Source organism: Diadema setosum, chromosome 12 (genome assembly GCF_964275005.1).
Source record: "Diadema setosum chromosome 12, eeDiaSeto1, whole genome shotgun sequence".
In the NCBI taxonomy this organism is placed as follows: Eukaryota; Metazoa; Echinodermata; class Echinoidea; order Diadematoida; family Diadematidae; genus Diadema; species Diadema setosum.
Genome location: NC_092696.1, coordinates 5,245,406 through 5,268,695, shown reverse-complemented (window position 1 = coordinate 5,268,695; position 23,290 = coordinate 5,245,406). Strand labels below are relative to the sequence as shown.

The 23,290-nt window shown below is 39.1% G+C and overlaps 1 protein-coding gene across 1 annotated transcript; it reads left to right on the top strand.

The window, feature by feature from the left end:
• The first annotated feature begins 5,561 nt into the window (after window positions 1-5,561).
• On the top strand, window positions 5,562-17,569 carry LOC140236000 (peptidyl-prolyl cis-trans isomerase FKBP4-like). Its single transcript, XM_072315986.1, has 10 exons — window positions 5,562-5,806; window positions 6,325-6,635; window positions 7,814-7,912; window positions 8,935-9,096; window positions 9,859-9,927; window positions 12,149-12,327; window positions 13,199-13,282; window positions 14,028-14,213; window positions 15,517-15,756; window positions 17,335-17,569. The coding sequence occupies exons 2-10, from the start codon at window positions 6,365-6,367 to the stop codon at window positions 17,530-17,532; spliced, it is 1,488 nt and encodes a 495-aa protein (XP_072172087.1). The 5' UTR covers window positions 5,562-5,806; window positions 6,325-6,364; the 3' UTR covers window positions 17,533-17,569.
• Window positions 17,570-23,290: the final 5,721 nt, after the last annotated feature.

The window sequence follows — 23,290 nt, the reverse complement described above, 5'->3', positions numbered from 1 at the left end:
TTTACCCTTGGTGTATATGCATGTGTAACCTGATAGAGATTCTCTGGAAACGTTCTTTTTTTTTGCCTCAAAGGTCAAAAGGTCAAAGATCAAGGGAAAGTGCTGAACTAACTTTTTCCTCCATACCTCGGAAGTGGCTCAAGTTATCTTGAAACTTATTACATATTTATGCATGTTCTGCCTGACAGTGATTATCCTATGAATTTAAAGGGTCAAAGGCCAGATGGAAATGGTAACAATGTACTTTTCAATACAGAAAATGCACTTTTTCTCCATACCTTGAAAATTACTCAATGCATATGGTCAAAGTCAAGTTAAAGTCCTTAAATCCCCAAATACATGCTCTCCTATATTCATCCAATTAAACCTAGGTCAAGGAAGGTGAACATTCAACACATTCGTGACAAACTTGTCATTTATAATATTTTGCCAATTTTGTGAAAATGTAACCACACATTGTCCACATCAGGAGAATCATGCCTTATAGCGGAGGCATACCAGTCGCCTTAGCGACAATTCTAGTTTATAATTGTCCATAATGACATTATGAAGTGTAGGCCTAATAGTCTCCTATGATCCAGCGATGACAGCCAAATTCATAATTTCTGAATTGATTTTGAGATTTTTCTCAAAATTTCACTGATGTCAAGTACATAATACTTCTATCACTCAATCTGTGTTAGCTTCCTTTAAGTTATTGGTATAAATTAATATCTGTAGAGCCTACATGTGGCCTTAATCTTTGAACACTAAAACTTAATTGAAAAATAAAAGAAATATGGATGTCATTTTGACATACTTGGCCATCGATACCATAAGTTTTCTCCCTGACCAAGGAAGGGTGAGAATGTCATACTCATAAAACATTACACATAGAAATGAATACACATACACCGCTTCTGTTTACATTAGGGGGCCTATAGGAGCTACATAATGTTTATTATGAAATCTTCTTTTCAAAATCTTCTTTCTTCTGTCAAAACATCCCTGTACAAATCAATCACTTTTCTTTACTGTTGAAACAAGCCTGTATTTTGATGTGCATTTTATAGTGAAATCTCATAGCAAGTTGAGTTGAGTTTCAATATACTGTACATGTGAATATAATGATAACATGATAACATGAATTTCCATAGGGTAAAATAGAATAGCATGAAAATGTTTTATGAGAATACAGTGATTATGTACAAGGTTCTTACAGCTATGCAAGCATATATCTGTATTTATCTTACATAAGGATACATATAGTTTCGTTGTGATACATTTATCACTGAAAAGGCAAAGAGCATGAATAAGTATGTAATGTAGACATACGCATAGACAAAAGTTCTGAAAAAAAATAGGAAGAAAAATAGAAAAAAAAGAAAAAAAAAATAGAAAAACTGAAGATATAATGTTGTTAAAGGGGGAACCAAAAGTTTGCACTTAAGTGCTAGTCGAGAATGGTTCTAAGCTACATTACAAGGTCTACTCTTTTAAAGTAACTGTACCGGTACGATAAAAGTACATTAAACTAAACACTGAGTAATTGTAATTCTTTTCATCACTAAACGTGATTGGAATGGATGAACATAGTAAAAATACCTGCCTTAACAACAAGGTACTGTATAATTTTGTAGGCACCATCCTTGTATCCTTGATGTCAAGAGGTATGGAAAACGAGGAACTTTCTCTAGTCCCATGCATGCAGCTCATTGCAAACAATGTCCTCTGCGGCGCTACTATGACAGCTCGGCCTGTGTAGTACTCGGCCTCAACTTCACAAAACGAAGGTTCTACGCCGGATAACGGATCGACTAGGTACTGTATGTAGGGCTCACACCCGTATGATTAAAATACAATGGAATGTCCCAGACCCCTTCACAAATTCGTACCAAAAATACCAAAATAAATGAAGAAAAAATTAATTAAAAATCAATGATGTAGTTTGGCAAAAAAACTGAATAGCTGTAGATATTGAGTATGAATTCCTCTACAAACTACATTTTGGTTGGAAGATGAAAGCTTTTCTGATGGAATTTGAGGGGACTATATTTCATTGGGTACGTGTACGGAAAATAGGTGAGTTTTTGAGTGACAAGAACTCGCAGTCTGGCTTTGCGGACCCTTGGACAGAATTTGAGCAGAAGAACCCACCCTGGAAATTTGGTGGATGAAAGGTTAGATCTCACTTATCCAGGTTAGTGAAGATGAAACACCTCATTTCTCTCAGCTATTTTACAGAATTTTGAGAAATTTGAATTTTAACACACGTCTCTATGGGGAATTATTTACCCGTGTGAGCCCTATTTAGAGAATGCACACAATGCATGCAAGTCTATGGGAAGTATTCATCCCATACAAGCTCTGCTGGTTTATGTTGATCTTGTATTGTCTCAGATCTCTTCCTCCTCTAGAGGTCAAATACCTAAAATTTCACTATTTCCATCATATCAACGCAATGCCTGAAGATATTTTCTTGAAACTTAGTGTATACATATATTACCCAATTAAAATTCTCTGATAAAAGTTTGGGGTCATGAGGTCAAAGGTCAAAAGGTCAAGTACAAATATCAAAACTTCACTTTTTTCTCCGTATACCTTGGAAACTATTCAAGGTATATTCATGGAACATAGTATACATGTACTGACAGCCAGTGATTATCTAGAGAATTTAGGGTTCATGGGTTAAAGGTCAGGGGTCAAAGGTCAAGGGCAACACTTCAGAATTTTACTATTTCCCTCATATTTATGCAATGCCAGCAGGATCATTATCTTTTTTTTACCCTTGGTGTATATGCATGTGTAACCTGATAGAGATTCTCTGGAAACGTTCTTTTTTTTTGCCTCAAAGGTCAAAAGGTCAAAGATCAAGGGAAAGTGCTGAACTAACTTTTTCCTCCATACCTCGGAAGTGGCTCAAGTTATCTTGAAACTTATTACATATTTATGCATGTTCTGCCTGACAGTGATTATCCTATGAATTTAAAGGGTCAAAGGCCAGATGGAAATGGTAACAATGTACTTTTCAATACAGAAAATGCACTTTTTCTCCATACCTTGAAAATTACTCAATGCATATGGTCAAAGTCAAGTTAAAGTCCTTAAATCCCCAAATACATGCTCTCCTATATTCATCCAATTAAACCTAGGTCAAGGAAGGTGAACATTCAACACATTCGTGACAAACTTGTCATTTATAATATTTTGCCAATTTTGTGAAAATGTAACCACACATTGTCCACATCAGGAGAATCATGCCTTAATAGCGGAGGCATACCAGTCGCCTTAGCGACAATTCTAGTTTATAATTGTCCATAATGACATTATGAAGTGTAGGCCTAATAGTCTCCTATGATCCAGCGATGACAGCCAAATTCATAATTTCTGAATTGATTTTGAGATTTTTCTCAAAATTTCACTGATGTCAAGTACATAATACTTCTATCACTCAATCTGTGTTAGCTTCCTTTAAGTTATTGGTATAAATTAATATCTGTAGAGCCTACATGTGGCCTTAATCTTTGAACACTAAAACTTAATTGAAAAATAAAAGAAATATGGATGTCATTTTGACATACTTGGCCATCGATACCATAAGTTTTCTCCCTGACCAAGGAAGGGTGAGAATGTCATACTCATAAAACATTACACATAGAAATGAATACACATACACCGCTTCTGTTTACATTAGGGGGCCTATAGGAGCTACATAATGTTTATTATGAAATCTTCTTTTCAAAATCTTCTTTCTTCTGTCAAAACATCCCTGTACAAATCAATCACTTTTCTTTACTGTTGAAACAAGCCTGTATTTTGATGTGCATTTTATAGTGAAATCTCATAGCAAGTTGAGTTGAGTTTCAATATACTGTACATGTGAATATAATGATAACATGATAACATGAATTTCCATAGGGTAAAATAGAATAGCATGAAAATGTTTTATGAGAATACAGTGATTATGTACAAGGTTCTTACAGCTATGCAAGCATATATCTGTATTTATCTTACATAAGGATACATATAGTTTCGTTGTGATACATTTATCACTGAAAAGGCAAAGAGCATGAATAAGTATGTAATGTAGACATACGCATAGACAAAAGTTCTGAAAAAAATAGGAAGAAAAATAGAAAAAAAAGAAAAAAAAATAGAAAAACTGAAGATATAATGTTGTTAAAGGGGGAACCAAAAGTTTGCACTTAAGTGCTAGTCGAGAATGGTTCAAGCTACATTACAAGGTCTACTCTTTTAAAGTAACTGTACCGGTACGATAAAAGTACATTAAACTAAACACTGAGTAATTGTAATTCTTTTCATCACTAAACGTGATTGGAATGGATGAACATAGTAAAAATACCTGCCTTAACAACAAGGTACTGTATAATTTTGTAGGCACCATCCTTGTATCCTTGATGTCAAGAGGTATGGAAAACGAGGAACTTTCTCTAGTCCCATGCATGCAGCTCATTGCAAACAATGTCCTCTGCGGCGCTACTATGACAGCTCGGCCTGTGTAGTACTCGGCCTCAACTTCACAAAACGAAGGTTCTACGCCGGATAACGGATCGACTAGGTACTGTATGTAGGGCTCACACCCGTATGATTAAAATACAATGGAATGTCCCAGACCCCTTCACAAATTCGTACCAAAAATACCAAAATAAATGAAGAAAAAATTAATTAAAAATCAATGATGTAGTTTGGCAAAAAAACTGAATAGCTGTAGATATTGAGTATGAATTCCTCTACAAACTACATTTTGGTTGGAAGATGAAAGCTTTTCTGATGGAATTTGAGGGGACTATATTTCATTGGGTACGTGTACGGAAAATAGGTGAGTTTTTGAGTGACAAGAACTCGTAGTCTGGCTTTGCGGACCCCTGGACAGAATTTGGACTGAAGAATCCACCCTGAAAATTTTATGGATGAAAGGGTATTCCTCACTTATCCAGGTTGATGAAGCTGAAACACCTTATTTCTCCCAGCTATTTTACAGAATATTTTTAATTGTTGCACGCGGCCGTTGCGCCGATTGCGGAAGCGGCCGTGTTGATAATGGTCGGTGCTACCAGCTCGGTCGATCATGCATGATTTGCTTGGCCGTGCAGACTGCAATTCATAACAATACAACGTGCGTGTGGACTGTGATTGATTCCGTCTTTTCTCTTGGTCCTGAATCATATTGCATCTTTGACACCCAGACTCACTTCCATACGATCACTGCATGTGCGTCGTGTTCGATTCCGTACTCCTGTTGCTAATTTTGAACTCCTTCATATAAAAGTGTGCACGACGTTCGAAGACGCTCGTAATCCAACGCTGAGAACGGGCAGCCGCGGGCCGCAGCCGAGCAGCAGCTTTATTTATCGTCGCTGCAGTTCAGGTAGCAAACTCCAGACCATCGACCATTCATTGCATTGGCGTTAGCAGTCGGGACATTTCGCTCTCCACCGTCGTAAGTCGAGTCGGCCACATCTTGTGCCAGCAGTTTCAGACTTTCTCTGCTTGTGAAAAAAAAAAAAAAAAAAAAAAAAAAAAATGGGGGGGGGGGGGGGTACGTGCCCCCCTGTATTAAAAGTCAATAAATTTACCGTAGCCTTCTTTACGAAATTCCTTTATCTGCCTCTGCCTCTGCTAACTTTAAAGTTTTACTCGATTGTTAAACTATAAACGTTACACAGCCCAGTCGCTGTAAGTAGCGAAGGCCAAGCAATGTTGCTGGTCTGTGTTGATGCCCACTTTGTATTGATGGTGATGATCTAGATCTTGAGATGTCTGCAGTGGAATTACACATCTAGGCCTCCATTTGTTGTTGTACAAGGTAGTCAATTTGTTCCTTACTGACAAGGACTGCTTGTTTGTTGATAAGACGCAAGCCGCCCATAATTGCACCATTACGCCATCCGAAGTATGGCCAGCTATCTATGTATGTGTAAACTAAATCTATGCTTTTGCATGTAGGTCTACATGTAGTTTAAATTTTGTGTGCTCAGTTGAAACTTGGTGCAGGTTTTGTAGACTTGCCGGTATTTTTTCTTTTTGTTCCAAGTAAAATTGAGTTTTTATTTGTTTATTTATCAAACAATGTGCAGCTCTGAATATGATCTTTGCAAGAATCAAAGATGAGAATAAACAGAAATCAGATATCCATTTCAGAAAAAGTCAAATGCTATAATTTGCTGCACAGTGTACACAAGTAACTTTCATCTTTGAAATATACATTTTACCTGCAGATAAATAGTGGTATTTGTCAATAAGTTTGTAGGATAGATACAATTTTCTTTGCCAGTCTTTATCCAATATAATCTATATTGCAAAATTCACTCTGCCCTTCACCAGCTCCATTCAGAAATTGACTGGATCTAGGCTATCAAGCAAGATGACGATTGAGGATAACAAACCGTCGTCGACTACGGAGGAGGAGTACAAGCCGTTCCCAGACCCTCTCATGGGCACGGGTGAAGACGTCACGCCAAACCTTGATGGAGGGGTGCTCAAGGCCGTCCGCAGAGAAGGGGACACCTCGGAGGAGGACCGCCCCATGAAGGGGGACAAGGTCTTCGTCCACTACGTCGGCACCTTGACCGATGGAACGCTCTTTGACTCCAGCCGTTCAAGGAATGAGAGATTCTCGTTCACGCTGGGGCAAGGTGGGGTGAAGTTTGTCAAATTTTTTTGGAGAACTTCGCTTTTAAAGACCATTCCTGATGTGGTTTGCTGTGGCGGGTCTAGGGCAATTACCCCCTGGGCAACTACCCCGCACCCTTCCCCTGGCCCTAATCCTAATCCTGATCCTGAACCTAACCCTAACCCTAACCCCCTTTACAGAATGAATCCGTCCCTGGGTTTGTGAAAAGTATGCTTCTTTCTTGCTTAATGGAGGAAAAAGCACAATGTATCCATTTATTGTTCTTTTCCTGGCAGCTTATTTGGATTGCAGCCACTTTTAGTCGTGACTCTGAATAGTGTTTTGGTATTTTACCTCCAAAAACAAAGGATGATCTTTGATTCTTCACAAATAGTCCTATAAGTTTATAGCATTTGAAGTACACTGTATGACATTTTAGACTCTGTCTTTGTGGTCAAGGGATTCCTTATTCCACTCCCAAAATCTGTGGAGTCTCCAGACATTTGCATTTGGTGTACTACATTAACTGTTGTTTCTTGCTACAATGAAACCCATTTGTTGGCATGACTACCCATAGATATGAAAAAAAAAAATGCCAGGAATTATAACCAATTGTTCCAGAAATTATTTTTAAAACTTGCACTTACAAATGATGTACATGTACTAGATAATTATGTAAAACTGCGGTCTCACAAATTTTACCAAAATGTTTCAATTTGATTTGTTTTATTTTGCTTAATTTTTTATACATATACTGTAAAAGAAGATGATGTACATAGCAGTAATTCTTGTTCAAATACATTATTACGGTACTACAGGACCCATGTGAAAATCAAATCCTAAGCACTTCATTATCCCTCATGTGTAGTGACCACAAATATGTGATGGCCCTCATTAGGCTCACATACAGCTGTACAGCATACGAGAGAGTGGGAAAGGGGTACATTTTTGCTCTGATAAGAATAGTTTTAGGCTCCAGTGCACATTTATGTACAAGTACCAGGTAATTCAGATTTTGTCAACATCTGATAGTACTATGTATCATCTGATCTTTTATTTGTATTCTTCAGTCAATTACTGAACAATTGTGGTGTTTGTGCAGTAGCAGCACCGGTAGAGAACCACTTCACTTTTTATACCTGGCCGTTGAGTCATCCAAATTTATCAAGTTTCCATCTTGTGTGCTCCGCCCCCAAACAGGTCAGGTGATCAAAGCATGGGATTTGGGTGTGGCTACAATGAGGAGAGGAGAAATTGCCGTCTTCACCTGCAAACCGGAGTATGCCTACGGGAAGAAGGGTAAGAATTGCCTTTTAGACCCATGGTCATTAAACAAGGCTCTTGAATCCCTCGCTTTTTGACCCTGAATGATTTGCTGGTGTTCCAGACTTTTAATTCATTGAAACACAAATGTATCAGTTTACCTCTGCCAAGGGAGGAGGTCATGTTTTCATCGGTGTCAATTTGTTTGTTGGTTTATCTGTGTTCAAAGTAACTCAAAAGTTTGAGAACAGATTTGGATGAAACTTACAGGATACATTGAGAATGACACAAGAAACAGATGATTGAATTTTGGGAGTGATCCATGAATTTTTATTGATTTTATGAAGGATTTTCGATATTTTGTCAGTTGAGTCAGTGAACTTTGGAGTTCAAGCTGCACTTTGTTTTAAGGTTTGCATACACGCACTAAAGTGCATGCTCTAGTTTCTGTTAGGGCGAGGCGCTGCGCAGCTGGAAGTTGATGATGTAACAAAAAGCTTCTATATTGGGAAATCTGGCAATTTTCAGCATGCATGCCTATGGGTGGAAATCACTGATCTCATTTGGGGAACAAGATCAGTGGTGGAAATGGGCTGTTTGGTGGAGGTCTGCTCTGTCAGAGTGCTTCTCTAGTTGTGTTTGGCAACATTGGGACTTAATTACTCGTCATAGATATGTATGTTTGTATGCTTGCTTTTTGGCAAATTGATGTACGATGTGCTTTGCATTTGATGAAGTTTACCAGCTGTGTAGTTATGCACATCATTGTCATGCAGTTATTAATCAAGTCATTCATTTATTCTTTTCTCTTTTGCTTGATGAAGAAAGTTGGTCATTTATTAATTTATTAAAGACACTCCCATCAAACCTCAAGTCTTCTAATGAATGGTTAATCCCAGTATAGCTTTCCATGAAAAGCTGCAACAGGGATTACTTCTTCAAGGTTCAAGATTAAGGGAGGGTAAGGGCAGAAAAGAAAAATGAAAGAGAAACAAATGGAAGGCAGTTTCCACTCAGCAGTCTTACTGGGCAACCAACCACATTTCTCTTTTCCACAGGACAGGGTAAGATTCCTCCAAACTCCACTCTTGTGTTTGAAGTGGAGCTGTTTGACTGGAAGGGTGAGGACTTGACCGATGACCATGATGAGGGCGTCATTCGGCGAATCCTAAATCCAGGCGAGGGCTACGAGAACCCGAACGACGAGGCATCCGTAGAAAGTATGCCATCTCCTACATTTATCTCATTTTTTAGTCTGTGGAATACATATTTTCAGAAAGTTTGCTGTCCTGCTTTGGCTTTTGTTATTGATCATGCAGGGTTTTTGGAAAGTTATGCTCTTAACAGATACTAAAAGGAAAAATTGAAAAAATTATTTGGTAGATTGGTTTGAAAAGAAATAACGAATATTCTTCACTTCAACTTTATCATCTTAGTACATAGTTTTGTGCTTTCAATGGCATTTAAGGAAAGAAACGTAACACACAAAAAGCCAAAACAAAAGCAAATTACAATGTGATAAGACTTATCGCAGAGATGACAGAATTTTGAGTTGAATTGAACTGTTGCCTCTCTGAAGTACAGATCTATGTTCTCCGTATAAAGTTTGTGTTGTGGCCATGGATATATCGACTGAGCTGCAACTCCTCTGTGCTCTGTGGCTGCTATACATGGTTTAAGTCTGCCGCAGGATGCAAATTTTTTGGACTGCTATGCACAGGGACTTTAACATGGCTTTTTGGCTTGGGGATTTCTCAATGGCTGTATACAGCAGATGGTCGCTATAGACAGAGTTGACTATGTTAGACTGTTTGATCCGACCATTGAATTCTTGCAAAGGATAATTTTCTAGAGACATCCAGTGGAAAACACGCCAGTATAACTGCTGCAGATTGAGAGTTTCTGCCTGCATGCTGGAACAGTTTGCTATTAGTGTGAGTTTTATGTGTTGCTGTATTTGTTTTTCTCTTCTCTCTCATCAGTTCACATTGTGGGTCAATATCAAGGGAAGGAATTTGAGAACAGGGATGTCAGCTTCGTCATCACAGAAGGTTTGTATGATAGACTTACGTTGATAGCATATGAACATATGTGACCCGCGACAACGGTTTCAGGCAAAAGTCGCAAGAGCAAATTTCCTCCTAGGTGGGGTACAAAGATCTTTACCATTATTTTTGTCGATTTGGGTTTTTTGCAGAAATCGAATCTTTGATATGTTTTCTACGTGTACACTAAATTTCATGGCATAAGACTACGTTTTTCCTATCGAAAATGGAATTTTAAGCACCCTATGTTGGATCGCACTCGTCAGTTTTGAGCTTCTTTCGAACGCCGCGCCAATATCCCCAGCGTTGCTACGGCGCAAGGTCTCGCATGCGATTGGCTGGTGCGTCGCACACATTTACATAATTCGGCTTTGGGAGACACCAGTTAACAGCGTTTGGGGAATGATTTGTCCACCCATGCATGATTACATGCTCCATTGTTCTTGCTATAGTGGTTTATACGCTGTAGTGCGTGCTCTTCGTTTGGCTTTCTATCCAAACTATTCTACCGCAATGTTCGACAACGGAAGTGAAACAAATATCATTTAGCACGACATAATCGTGTGAAAAGAAAAAACGATAGTCTACTTGTACATGTAGTAAAAATTATGACAGCAAGCTGACTCAAGGGAAGGTAGATGAGAGGAAAGGAGAGGTCACATGAAACCAGTTATGTTCAAATACTACATATCAAGATCGCACGAAAGTAACGAGTCGTGTTTGTTTGTTTGTTTTAATACTGTATAATTAACACCACCGAACAAGGCAACATATGCACGGCTTGTAAAAGCAAAACAAACAGGAAGCGTGACCTTTGCCAGCACTGGCATTTTTCTGCCTACAAAAGGGTCGCCAATGATAAAGTCAAATCAACAACAATGAAAACGCGATTTGTAAATGTGTGGATTCGCCACCCGCTCCTGTTACATGCACATGGTCATGGTGTGTGGATGCCATTGCGTAATGCGTGCGCCCATACACATGTACACCATACGTGCAATTATCGTACCCGCCATATTGAAAGACGTAATGGTAAAACAAACCCGAGCGAACCGCATTGCTTTTCGGCTCCATACGCTGAGCTCCTAGGAAGGGTGCCCGGGAAATTTGACTCTCTCAGTGAGCCAATCAGAAGGCGATGTGGTTGCTAGAGGCGGAGCTTAACACCGATGGGCACCATCGTACGGATGTGTGATTCTCACCTCGCATCGCCGCTCGGACATTGCTTTGAGAAAGAGGTGAATCTTCAAAGCCCGTTTTCTCGCAATTTTGTCAGGCTAACAACTTAAAAAGTGCATTTTATTTCGCTTTCCATGCCCACTTATGGTGCCAAAGAATGCAAGTGTTTTATATCAATGCAAAGCTTAGGAAATGGGCAATGTGATTCAGTGAAAAAATGAATTTTCAAAATGCCCGACTTTTGCCTGAAACCGTTGTCGCCGGTCACATATTCCTTTAACCCTAATCCCACCAGGTTTTTTGAGGGACTTGAAACCACTGAGGGGGGGGGGGGGGGGGGGGCCTTTGTGACCCCCCTTCAGATCTTGAACTACTTCAGCCTCTTGTTCCAAAGATATATGTTTCTAGCTGTCCACAGTTATAATGATGCAACACCTGCTCATATACAAATTGTTCACATTGTTCACATTTTGTGTATTTAACAATACTTAACATGATTATACAGATTCAAATTTTTACAGTGTGTTTTTTTTCTATCCCTAACTCACATTTTAGAACTATTTCAAAGCACTAATACTGGGCTTTTGTTTCTTCTGCCAGTGGTATTGAAATTACACCATTAAAGGGACTGTACAGTACTGGTTGAGGTGGGGATTCATGTTTTGATCATTCTTAAGTGAGATAATGAGAGACCTCTTATGAAATATGAAAGAGCATGTAATTTCAAGAAGGATTCAATGTTTATTTGATGAAAATTGGTTTTCAAATGGCTGAGATATCCAAAAAAGTGATAATAATAAAAGGCGACAGGCCACAATTTTATTAGGATCTCTTTGTTTCACCTTGTTTTTGGATATCTCGGCCATTTCAAAACCGATTTTCATCAAATAAACTTTTGATACCCCTTAGAATTGCATGCTCTGTGACATCTCATAGAGTGGTTTCTGAATATCTCGCAAAACGTTAAAAGCTATTATCCTCACCTTGACCAGAACTGTGCACACCCTTTAAGTCATTTTGTGATCAAAGTCTTCACTCCTCCTCACAGGATCAGATCATGGGGTGGTGGACGGTGTGGAGCTGGCACTCAAGAAGATGAAGAAAGGCGAAACGGCGAGGTTAAAGTTGCAACCCAAGTACGCCTATGGGTCGGAGGGCAAGGCAGAGTATAACATTCCAGTGGATGCTGAGGTCAGCTTTGAGGTGACCTTGAAGGATTTTAAGAAGGTGAGACTCTCCTCAAGGTTGTACCTCGTGTATTGCGAAGCGCTTGTCAGATTTCTCTCTGCTATCATACGCCCTAAGACTCCAATTCTCCTGTTTTTAGCAGATCTCCCGCTTTGATGCCATTTTCTGACAATCTCCTGCCCTCCCTCCCCCCCCCCCCATATGTTGAAATAGTTATGGCTAAGATAGGACCAGAGTACATATAAACCTGCAGTTACACCTTTTAAAAGGACCCTGGAGCAAATCCTTCCCCCCCCCCCCCTTGCCTGGCTTTACCCTCGTGATTTTTACTGTATGTTTACTTAATGTGCCCATGCTTGCGAGATCAGCGAGTCTCCAGTTTGCTAGGGGGTCCACGCAGGAGAATCTTTTGTTTAAGAGGTGCTTGAGGTGGTTGGAGTCTCTGCAGGCCTTATCAGTCCAACGACAGAGTGTCTGACATTGACTCAGAATTTACACACAACTGTACATCATTCCAGTTCAAAGTAAAGAAACGGTTCACAGTATAGAAAAATTGTGCATCATATTGACACTGTCCATTCAACAACGTGCTCTCTTCCCTAGGTTTTCCTTCAAAAAGGAAAATATGCAAATCTGAGATGTTGGAAAACATCACTTTTTGTGTTTACCATAGCTACAGTCACATGACCACTCCAGTGACTGCCCTTAACTCTTTGTATGCTTTGAGTGCTGATTAGCACAGAAAACCCCATAGCTTTGTACACACTGTCCAAAGTCCTTGGCACAAAAAGGGTTAAACAACAATGAGGTGGCATTCAGTGAATTGCTGGAATACTTCTATGTGATTTTCCTGGAGTTAGTTGAAGTGTCAGTGTAGAATACCAGCTTGTTATCCTTTCTTCCTTTTCAGGCCAAGGAGGCATGGGAGATGGATGTTGAAGAAAAACTACAGCAGTCTGAAATCATCAAGGCAAAAGGCACAGATTATTTTAAGGTAAGATTCTTTGTCACCTGCACCAAGGGAGGAGGTTATTTTTTCAGTACTGTTTGTTTGTCCGTGTGCAAAATAACTCAAAAAGTAGTGAACGGATGTGGATGAAACTTACAGGAAAGGTCGAGAATGGCATAAGTATCGGATTATAATTCTGGTAGTGATCCGGGAATTTTTCTGGATTTTATGAAGGATTTGTGATATTTCAGCATGTAGGGTCAGTGAGCTTGGGAGTTCAAGCTGTGCATTTCTGATGTTCCATAATATGCGCACTAAAGCGCATCCTCTCGTTTCTGCTATACAGGGCAAAGCGCGCCGTGCAGCTGGAAGTTGATGACGTAACAAAAGGTATCTATATTGGGAAATTGAGCGACTTTCAGCATACATAAGTATGAGTGGAAATCACTGATCTCTGTGGAAGGACAAGATTAGTGGTGGAAATGAGCTGCTTAGCGGAAGTCTGCGCTCTTTAGAGTGCTTCTCTTCTGTGTTTGTGTATTTCATTCATCAGGCATATATCCATTTCATGTTGACCTCCAACAGTGTAGTCAATCACAAAAAAGGTATTAGAGTTTTGTGGTGCTATCTTGCAGTTGAATTCAATCCCTTGTATTGATTTGATAGAAACATGATATCTTGGTTGCGAGCGACACCATGCTGTGCAGGATCGTGAATTTCGAAAGATGATGTGTCCCTTCAGAGATTGTGTATTGATGCCAGGTTTTTGTTGTGATGATCTCATTTGTAGCAAGGGAAGTATAAGGACGCCATCAAACACTGGAAGAAAATCATCAACTACCTGGAGACGGAGACCAGTGCTGCTGGGGAGGAGAAGGAGAAGTCTGAAGCGATGCAGCTAGCAGCCAACCTCAACGTTGCCATGGCAGCCATCAAGATGGAGGACTTTGTGGAGGCTCGGAACCATTGCAATAGAGTGAGTGTTGGTCTTCAAGTGTAGGGCGGGGCACTATGCCCCATCCATAGAGGTCCTTGAGCAAACACAGATTTAAAGGATCACTTAAGGACAAACACTAATGGGCACATGCTTAATCTGAGGACAAACTACATGCAAAGAAAAAAAAAATGATAATAATGATTATACCAGATGCAAAGCAAATGATTTTGTGTCTAGCAACATTTAAATGATTGATTGTGCATGGAGGTTGTACATTTCTGTGGATAATTACGCTTTTGATTTTGTTGGTTTAATTTGTACTGTCATGTTGTACGTAATGTGGGCCTATATTGCTTTGTGTATGTTATTTACTGGTATGTGCTGCTATTTTTGTAGGGAAATTGATTTCATAATCAGATAAAGGAGATTGTCATTGATAGGCATTTTAAAGGGACTGTACAGTACTGGTTGAGGTGGGGATTCATGTTTTGAACATTCCTAAGTGAGATAATGAAAAGCCTCTTATGAAATATGACAGAGCATGTAATTTTAAGAAGGATTCAACGTTTATTTGATGAAAATTGGTTTTCAAATGGCTGAGATATCCATAAAAGAGCTAATAATAAAAGGCGACATGCCACAACTTTATTAGGATCTCTTTGTTTCACCTTGTTTTTGGATATCTCAGCCATTTCAAAACCGATTTTCATCGAATAAACTTTTGATACCCCTTAGAACTGCATACTCTTTGACATCTCATAGAGTGGTTTCTGAATATCTCGCAAAATGTTAAAAGCTAAATCCTCACCTCGACCAGAACTGTACACACCCTTTAACTGTGATCAAAATGGTTGACCAGTATTCAATATGACATGAATGTCTGTAATGTTTATCAGGTCTATTACTGTCAAAACTCCCCTTTTCTCCTGCCTCTTTCAAATTGCCTTTAATGTCTGCTCTTTGTGATGAATACAGTTGGATGCAGGTTGCCACGGTAACGGAAATTTCTTGCCACTAGCTGAAAATATAGTGACATGACTTTTTGAAGACAGTTGTGCCGTTGGCTCATACTCCGTTTTCGCTGTTTTTTTTTTCTCTATTATATGTCCTGTGTTTGCTTTTTAGAGTGTTCCTGGTTGATAGTGACAAACTTAGTGAAAAGAAAGTGAAAAACATGCAAGACTCATACATAACACACAATTAAACCCTCATCTGCACCAGCTTTCTGACAGATTTTGAAACAATTTGAGCTGAGTGCAATGAATTGTAGGGTCTGCATACACTTGTACCTACAAAATGCCAAGTGCTGCCTCACTTGCATGCCTTCTTGTTTCTTGGACAGGCTCTGGAGCTCGATGCGTCAAATGTCAAAGGTCACTTCAGGCGGGGACAGGCCCTCTTCGGAATGAGCGAGTTTGAGCTGGCCAAGCAGGACTTTCAGAAGGTCCTGGACCTGGAGCCCAGTAACAAGGCGGCCAAGAACCAACTGACTCTTAGCAACCACAAACTCAAGCAGCATCACCAGAAGGAGAAGAGAATCTATGGCAACATGTTTCAGCGCTTTGCAGAGCAGGACCTCAGGGTGAGTTACCATGGCAACTGGTTTGCCACCTACAGGTGACTTGGACCAGCAGCTAGGGAAGGCGGAGCCAACTAAGGACTTTTTTCATTTATCAGTTATCAGTGGACTACTTTGTGATTATATCAATTGAAGTTCTACATGTGTTTCATTGTGAAAGGATCGGTCAGCACATTGATATAATGCTCCTTTATCGCAACTTATTGACAAGATGCCCATTCATCTACAAAAATAAGCATCTTTTATTTAGCATGTTCATGGTAGCCATGATTAAAAAAAGTCATGAACAGGGCATACATATACTCAAGTTAGATTTGAAGCAACAATCTTTTGATTACCTGACAGGTGTCGTATCCATTCGACCACCAAGCTTCCAGCTGCTATCCAGAGCTGGTTCTAATCCTTATAGCATGCGGCAGATAATTCATGTTTATTCAAGTTAATGAATTAGTAATCAGTCACAATAAAATAAATGGACACAAGAATTCGTAAATTCGAATAATGTCCCTCTGAAAACAGGAAAATCGGAGAAGGAAATCATTGAAAAAAAAAATGGGAAAAACTAGGCACACAAACAAAGTTATTAATTGTCAAAGTAATTGTCAAAGTTCAGAAAGTAAGACAAATTAGCAACAAAGCAGCTTAGTATCAGGATGGAATTTTCATTTAGAAGCTTTTCTATTGTAAATTTGCCTGGTCAGCCACTCTTCACTAGGTGACTCTTGAATATTTGTACTCTTACTTAAAGGGGCATAGTCCCGGTAGTGTAGAGGGCGCTGTTGATGATACTGCCGATCACCGATAGCAGTGATACGAAGATTACTGAAGTTGAGCTGTCATCAAGAGTAAAGTGTGTAGGTGTTAAACGTTGCCTTCGTTGTCTTCTCTGCGCATCGCGCAGTCTGTAGTAATGCCAGGGTGCGTGCATATGTGCTTGTTATTATGACATCACAAAAGAAGTTTGCTAAAGCTGTCATCCCCCTCAGCCGAATCATGAGCTGAACTGTCATCGGATCAATGACTACAATGAATCGGACTTCTTCGGACTCAGGAAAGTGGGCCAAAGCGTAAGCGCTAAAGAGGAGTCGATAGCGTAGGTCTCTATAGGAAACTTGTGCCGTGCGCCCGCGTACGCATTTGACTAAAACACCGGGACCATGCACCTTTAATGTTTAAATGCAAGAAGAAAGAGAACTTGTTATGCCATGGTTAGTTGAAGCAACATTAGCTTTATATATGATTGTGCTAGTTATCTTCGATTTTATAATCATTCATGTGATTGGTTTGAAGATACAGGGAAATCGCATTATAATGAGGTTGCTATAGGAACGTTAAATTCACCACGTTATGACCGGTGCTTTGTTGCAAACTTTTGAAAAAGACACCAGCTACATAAATATGATAATGGAAGATTGGGAGCACTGAATTCAGGATACCTTGTTGTAAGAGAGCTCAGTACAACAGGGAGTGTATTTCTATTGATGAATTTGTGTTTGTGTCACTTGAAAATAAGTGTTTGCAGAACATATTAGTGTTGCAGTGGGTTATGGTTATTTTTGTGTTGTTTCTGTGACAATGCAGGCAAAGTTAGCGAGAGAAAGGGCTTTGGGTGACATCGAAGTCGGTGTGTTTGACGAGAACGGGAAGAAGAGCTCGGCGGAAGGAAGTGGAGGCGACGAGGAAACGAAAGAAGGAGAGGAGGCCAAGATGGAAGAAGGGGGTGGGGAGGAGGCGTTGCTAGGCAACACACAACAGGAGAGTGAAACGATGGAGGCATAGCGAAGCCGCTGGATGAACTTTGCAAAGAGCTGCTGAGGCATTTTCCAGTCGGGCCACTGTTGCTCTTCTACTTCAAGTAGCCATTGTTGATGAAGACAGATCTTTGTCTTCATGTTTCACTGCTTATGGAAGAACTTTGACATGAAGTGGTACCCTCTTGATGTTTATCATTTTCTATCCCCCTTTTCCCCCTTAAAATCAATTTGAATAATTTTGGATATGGTACAGTGAAACCCCGTTATAACGAGTTCGGTTATAACGAGGAACCGCTTATAACGAGGTGATCGCGTCGGTCCCGTTTTCCTTTGCGTGTAAACTTATGGCAGAACGAATCGGTTTTAACGAGTTCGGTTATAGCGAGATTCCGGTTATAACGAGGACAATTTGGGTGCATCATGACAAAGAAAAGCATAAGCAATTTGATCGGATATAACGAGGTTCCATTTCTTGACTTATTTGCCGCTTTCAAACACGCGACAAACGAAACATTGAAAACTGAATTCACGCAATCCACGTCTTTTTCCCGTTTTGCAGAGAGCCGTTCCTTCCATGTTTTCTTTTAAACCTTGCGATAAGACACAGAATTGCCTTCCGATGTTCCTACTAAATTATTTACATAATCATTCGCTTTTCTTTTTCGCGAGATACGCGTGCGTGATATTAGGTCAGATCACAGTGCATCGAGAAAAAAAAAAGATAACGCATCCAAAAACTTTCCATGTAGCGACACTTGTGGCCAAAAGTGGACAATTGGAATGCGTGTGCAACTCATCATTATATCCTTTCCATTTGTAGTTCCGACTTCCAGTTCTTTTGCTAGTTAGCAAATATTAGTGTGGATGATTAAAGCCGAAATAATTAATGAAATCATCGCGATCTCGCCGGGTGACAGTAGCGTAAAAATAGATGAATAACGCATGTTAACCTGCTTAATACTTAATCGATGTTCAGAAAAAGAAACAAATGCATTTAACAGTTCAAGAGCGGATGTACAAAACGCGAAGAGATTTTCGGAAGAAAATAAAGAACGCATTTTAATCCCTTCGGGCTCAACGATTATACATTGTATAAAAGTACAGCCGAAATGATTCATGAAATTAACGAATTCCCGCTGGGCACCAACAGCGTAAAATACCTCACAAGCTAACGGTAAACAACGCATGTTACTTTGAAATCATCGCGATCTCGCCAGGTGACAGTAGCGTAAAAATAGTTGAATGACGCATGTTAACCTAAATCAGAAAAAGAATCAAATACATTTATTAGTTTGAATAAATCTAGGTTTGTTCATTATCACAATTTTAACACTGCATTTCACAATGAAGATTTTTCTTGCTTTCAGAATGGTCTATACCAGGTACAGATTTGCGTAAAAAGGATCACAATCTTCCACATTCAATCCTGTCGCATATTTTTCAAGAACGGATGAACAAAACGCAAAGACATTTTCGGAAGAAAATAAAGAACGCATTTTTAATCCCTTCGGGCGCAACAATCACACATTGTACAAGATTACAGCCGAAATGATTCATGAAATCATCGCATTCCCTCTGTGCACCAACAGCGTAAAAATACCTCGCAAGTTACGGTAAACAACGCCTGTATGTATATAACTCTCTTTGCGCTGGTGCCAATAGAAAAACTTAACAAACAAGAATTACAATAAAGAAATAACTCATTTCAACCCCTACTTTTTCTTCTAATTCACAAATAATTTCCCTTTATTCTCTCAATAATAATGATCCATAATAGTGTAATAACAACGGAATGGATGTTCTTAAGTTTCATTGATGGGTATACTATATGATGTCGTGCTTATGTTTTTCTTTGTTTTTGATGCGTACGGTTATAACGAGGTACCGGTTATAACGAGGTAATATCGCCGGTCCCACGGACCTCGTTATAACGGGGTTTCACTGTACAAGAGTGTTGTGAGCTTGGAACAAGTCAAGCTTCTGAGTCGGGTACTCAGCTACACATGAAGCTCGGTGAATGTTAATGTCAGTACAACACCTGTTCTAATGTTTTGTGATCACAGTCTTTCGTCTAGGTCTGATGGATGTGGCTTCTATGAGGTTAATCCTGCTTTCGCCAAAGGCATTATGTAATACATGATGTCGGAGTAAGAATTTGTATTATTGCCACGTTTCCATTCACACACACGTCATTCCCTGAGTGAATTTAGTCTGAGAATACGTCTCACTGCTGTAGTTTGTTATTTTCGTATCAGTGAGTTTCAGCCAAAGTCTGCCTACGTTATCATAGCTGCATGTATCAGGCATATAAAACATGCAGATCAAACTTTATGCTTGTAAGATACTTTACAACTTGCACACTCATAGACCCACATGTCATAGTCAGAAATGCCAATTGTACACTGCAGTGAATGAAGTTGTTCTTCAGTAGTAAATTGCAATCATGTACGAGAGAAATTGTATAATTTTGTAAACCTAGTGTTGTTGACCATGCAGGAAGAAATATTTTGTATATTTAAGCATTAATATGCACAATGGAATTGTGAATTCGATAGGTACCTTTGCTAGGAGGAACCTCTGATGTTAGTTGGACCTTTTTTTTTTGTGACAATTTCTGACTTGCAAGGTTGGGGTGTCCAACACCCTTTTTATGCCTCCGCCACGAAGTGGTGCCGGAGGCATTATGTTTTCGGGTTGTCCGTCCGTCCGTCCGTCCGTCCGTCCTTCCGTCCGTCCGTCCGTCCGTCCGTCCTTCCGTCCGTCCGTAATGAATTTTGTGGACAAGGTAACTATCAAAACCTGTTGAGGTATCCTAATGAAACTTGGCATGTATGTGTATTAGGGTGTGAAGTTGTGCCTATCAACTTTTGGGTGCACATGCTCAAGGTCAAAGGTCAAAAGGTCAAGGTCAAATACATAAAATGTCACTATTTCCACCATATCTATTGAATGCCTGAAGATATTTTCTTGAAACTTAGTGTATACATGTTTTACCCAATTAAGATTCTCTGGTGAAAGTTTGCGTCATGAGGTCAAAGGTCAAAGGTCAAAAGGTCAGGGTCAAATACATGAAATTTCACTATTTTCGCCATATCTATTGAATGCCTGAAGATATTTTCTTGAAACTTAGTGTATACATGTACATGTATTACCCAATTAAGATTCTCTGGTGAAAGTTTGGGTCATGAGGTCAAAGGTCAAAGGTCAAAAGATCAAGTAAAAATATCAAAACTTCTTTTTTTTTTCTCTGTGCCTTGGAAAATTGTTCAAGGTATCTTCATGGAACAGTATATACATGTACTGACTGGAAGTGATTATCTAGAGAATGTAGGGTTCATGGGGTCAAAGGTCAGGGGTCAAAGGTCAAGTGCAACACTTCAAAATTTTACTATTTCCCTCATATTTATGCAATGCCAACAGGGTTATTATTTTTTTACACTTGGTGTATGCATGTGTAACCTAATAGAAATTCTCTGGAAAAATTTTTTTTTTCTTCTTTTTTTGCCTTAAAGGTCAAAAGGTCAAAGATCAAGTGAAAGTGCTGAATTAACTTTTTCCTCCATATCTCGAAGTGGCTCAAGTTATCTTGAAACTTAGTACATATTATGCATGTTCTACCTGAAAGTGATTATCTTATGAATTTTAGGGTCAAGGGCCAGATGAAAATGGTAACAATTTACTCTTCATTTCAGAAATTGCACTTTTTCTCCACACCTGTACCTTGAAAATTACTCAATGCCTAAATGTATGAATGGGTCAAAGTCAAGTTAAAGTCCTTAAATCCCTAGATACATGCTCTCCTATTCATCCAATTAAACCTAGGTCAAGGAAGGTGAACATTCAACACATTTGTGACAAACTTATCATTTCAATATTTTGCCAATTTTGTGAAAATGTAATCACACATTGTCCACATGTACTATCTAGACCTATTGGGAAAATCATGCATTATGGCGGAGGCATACCAGTCGCCAAAGCGACATTTCTAGTTCTCTTTGTATTTCTGCATGAAATTAGCATTCTGGCTGAATTTTGTACTCTACCACAACTCAACATACCTGCAAGTAGACAAGTAGAGATCCTTCTCCAGTGTTTGCAGATATTAACTTTCGCAGATGCTCTATTTTTATGCCTCCACCACGAAGTGGTGCCGGAGGCATTATGTTTTCGGGTTGTCCGTCCGTCCGTCCGTCCGTCCTTCCGTCCGTCCGTAATGAATTTTGTGGACAAGGTAACTATCAAAACCTGTTGAGGTATCCTAATGAAACTTGGCATGTATGTGTATTAGGGGGTGAAGTTGTGCCTATTAACTTTTGGGTGCACATGCTCAAGGTCAAAGGTCAAAAGGTCAAGGTCAAATACATAAAATTTCACTATTTCCACCATATCTATTGAATGCCTGAAGATATTTTCTTTAAACATAGTGTATACATGTATTACCCAATTAAGATTCTCTGGTGAAAGTTTGCGTCATGAGGTCAAAGGTCAAAGGTCAAAAGGTCAGGGTCAAATACATGAAATGTCACTATTTTCGCCATATCTATTGAATGCCTGAAGATATTTTCTTGAAACTTAGTGTATACATGTATTACCCAATTAAGATACTCTGGTGAAAGTTTGGGTCATGAGGTCAAAGGTCAAAGGTCAAAAGGTCAAGTAAAAATATCAAAACTTCTTTTTTTTTCTCCGTGCCTTGGAAAATTGTTCGAGGTATCTTCTCATAGTATATACATGTACTGACTGGAAGTGATTATTTAGAGAATGTAGGGTTCATAGGGTCAAAGGTCAGGGGTCAAAGGTCAAGTGCAACACTTCAAAATGTTACTATTTCCCTCATATTTATGCAATGCCAGCAGGGTTATTATTTTTTTACACTTGGTGTATGCATGTGTAACCTAATAGAAATTCTCTGGAAAGTTTTTTTTTTCTTCTTTTTTTGCCTCAAAGGTCAAAAGGTCAAAGATCAAGTGAAAGTGCTGAACTAACTTTTTCCTCCATATCTCGAAGTGGCTCAAGTTATCTTGAAACTTAGTACATATTATGCATGTTCTACCTGAAAGTGATTATCTTATGAATTTTAGGGTCAAGGGCCAGATGAAAATGGTAACAATTTACTATTCAATTCAGAAATTGCACTTTTTCTCCACACCTGTACCTTGAAAATTACTCAATGCCTAAATGTATGAATGGGTCAAAGTCAAGTTAAAGTCCTTAAATCCCTAGATACATGCTCTCCTATTCATCCAATTAATTCATCCAAATCCTAGGTCAAGGAAGGTGAACATTTAACACATTTGTGACAAACTTGTCATTTCAACATTTTGCCAATTTTGTGAAAATGTAATCACACATTGTCCACATGTACTATCTAGACCTATTGGGAAAATCATGCATTATGGCGGAGGCATACCAGTCGCCAAAGCGACATTTCTAGTTTTTTTTTAAATTTTGGTTTCTTGTTTAAAATAGTGCCAAAAAGTAGGTATTTTGCCACATGTGTAGGCAAAGAATCAGGGAAAGTCATGTCCATTAGCAGACTGCTATTGATGTCTTGAGATACTGTAAAAGCTGTTGCTTTCACATGCAGCTATTTCCACGAATAAGGTCACAGAAATTTGTGTGAGATGTTGTTTTTGTGATTTGACACAAGGATATGGTAAGTGCACTAATGCTGTCCTTTGTGATGATTTGTGAAATGCTCAAAAATTAAACCCTTGCAAAAATTGCAGTTGAATGATATGTCAAAAAATCAGACTTTGGAATCTCACAGAATCTTTGTACAA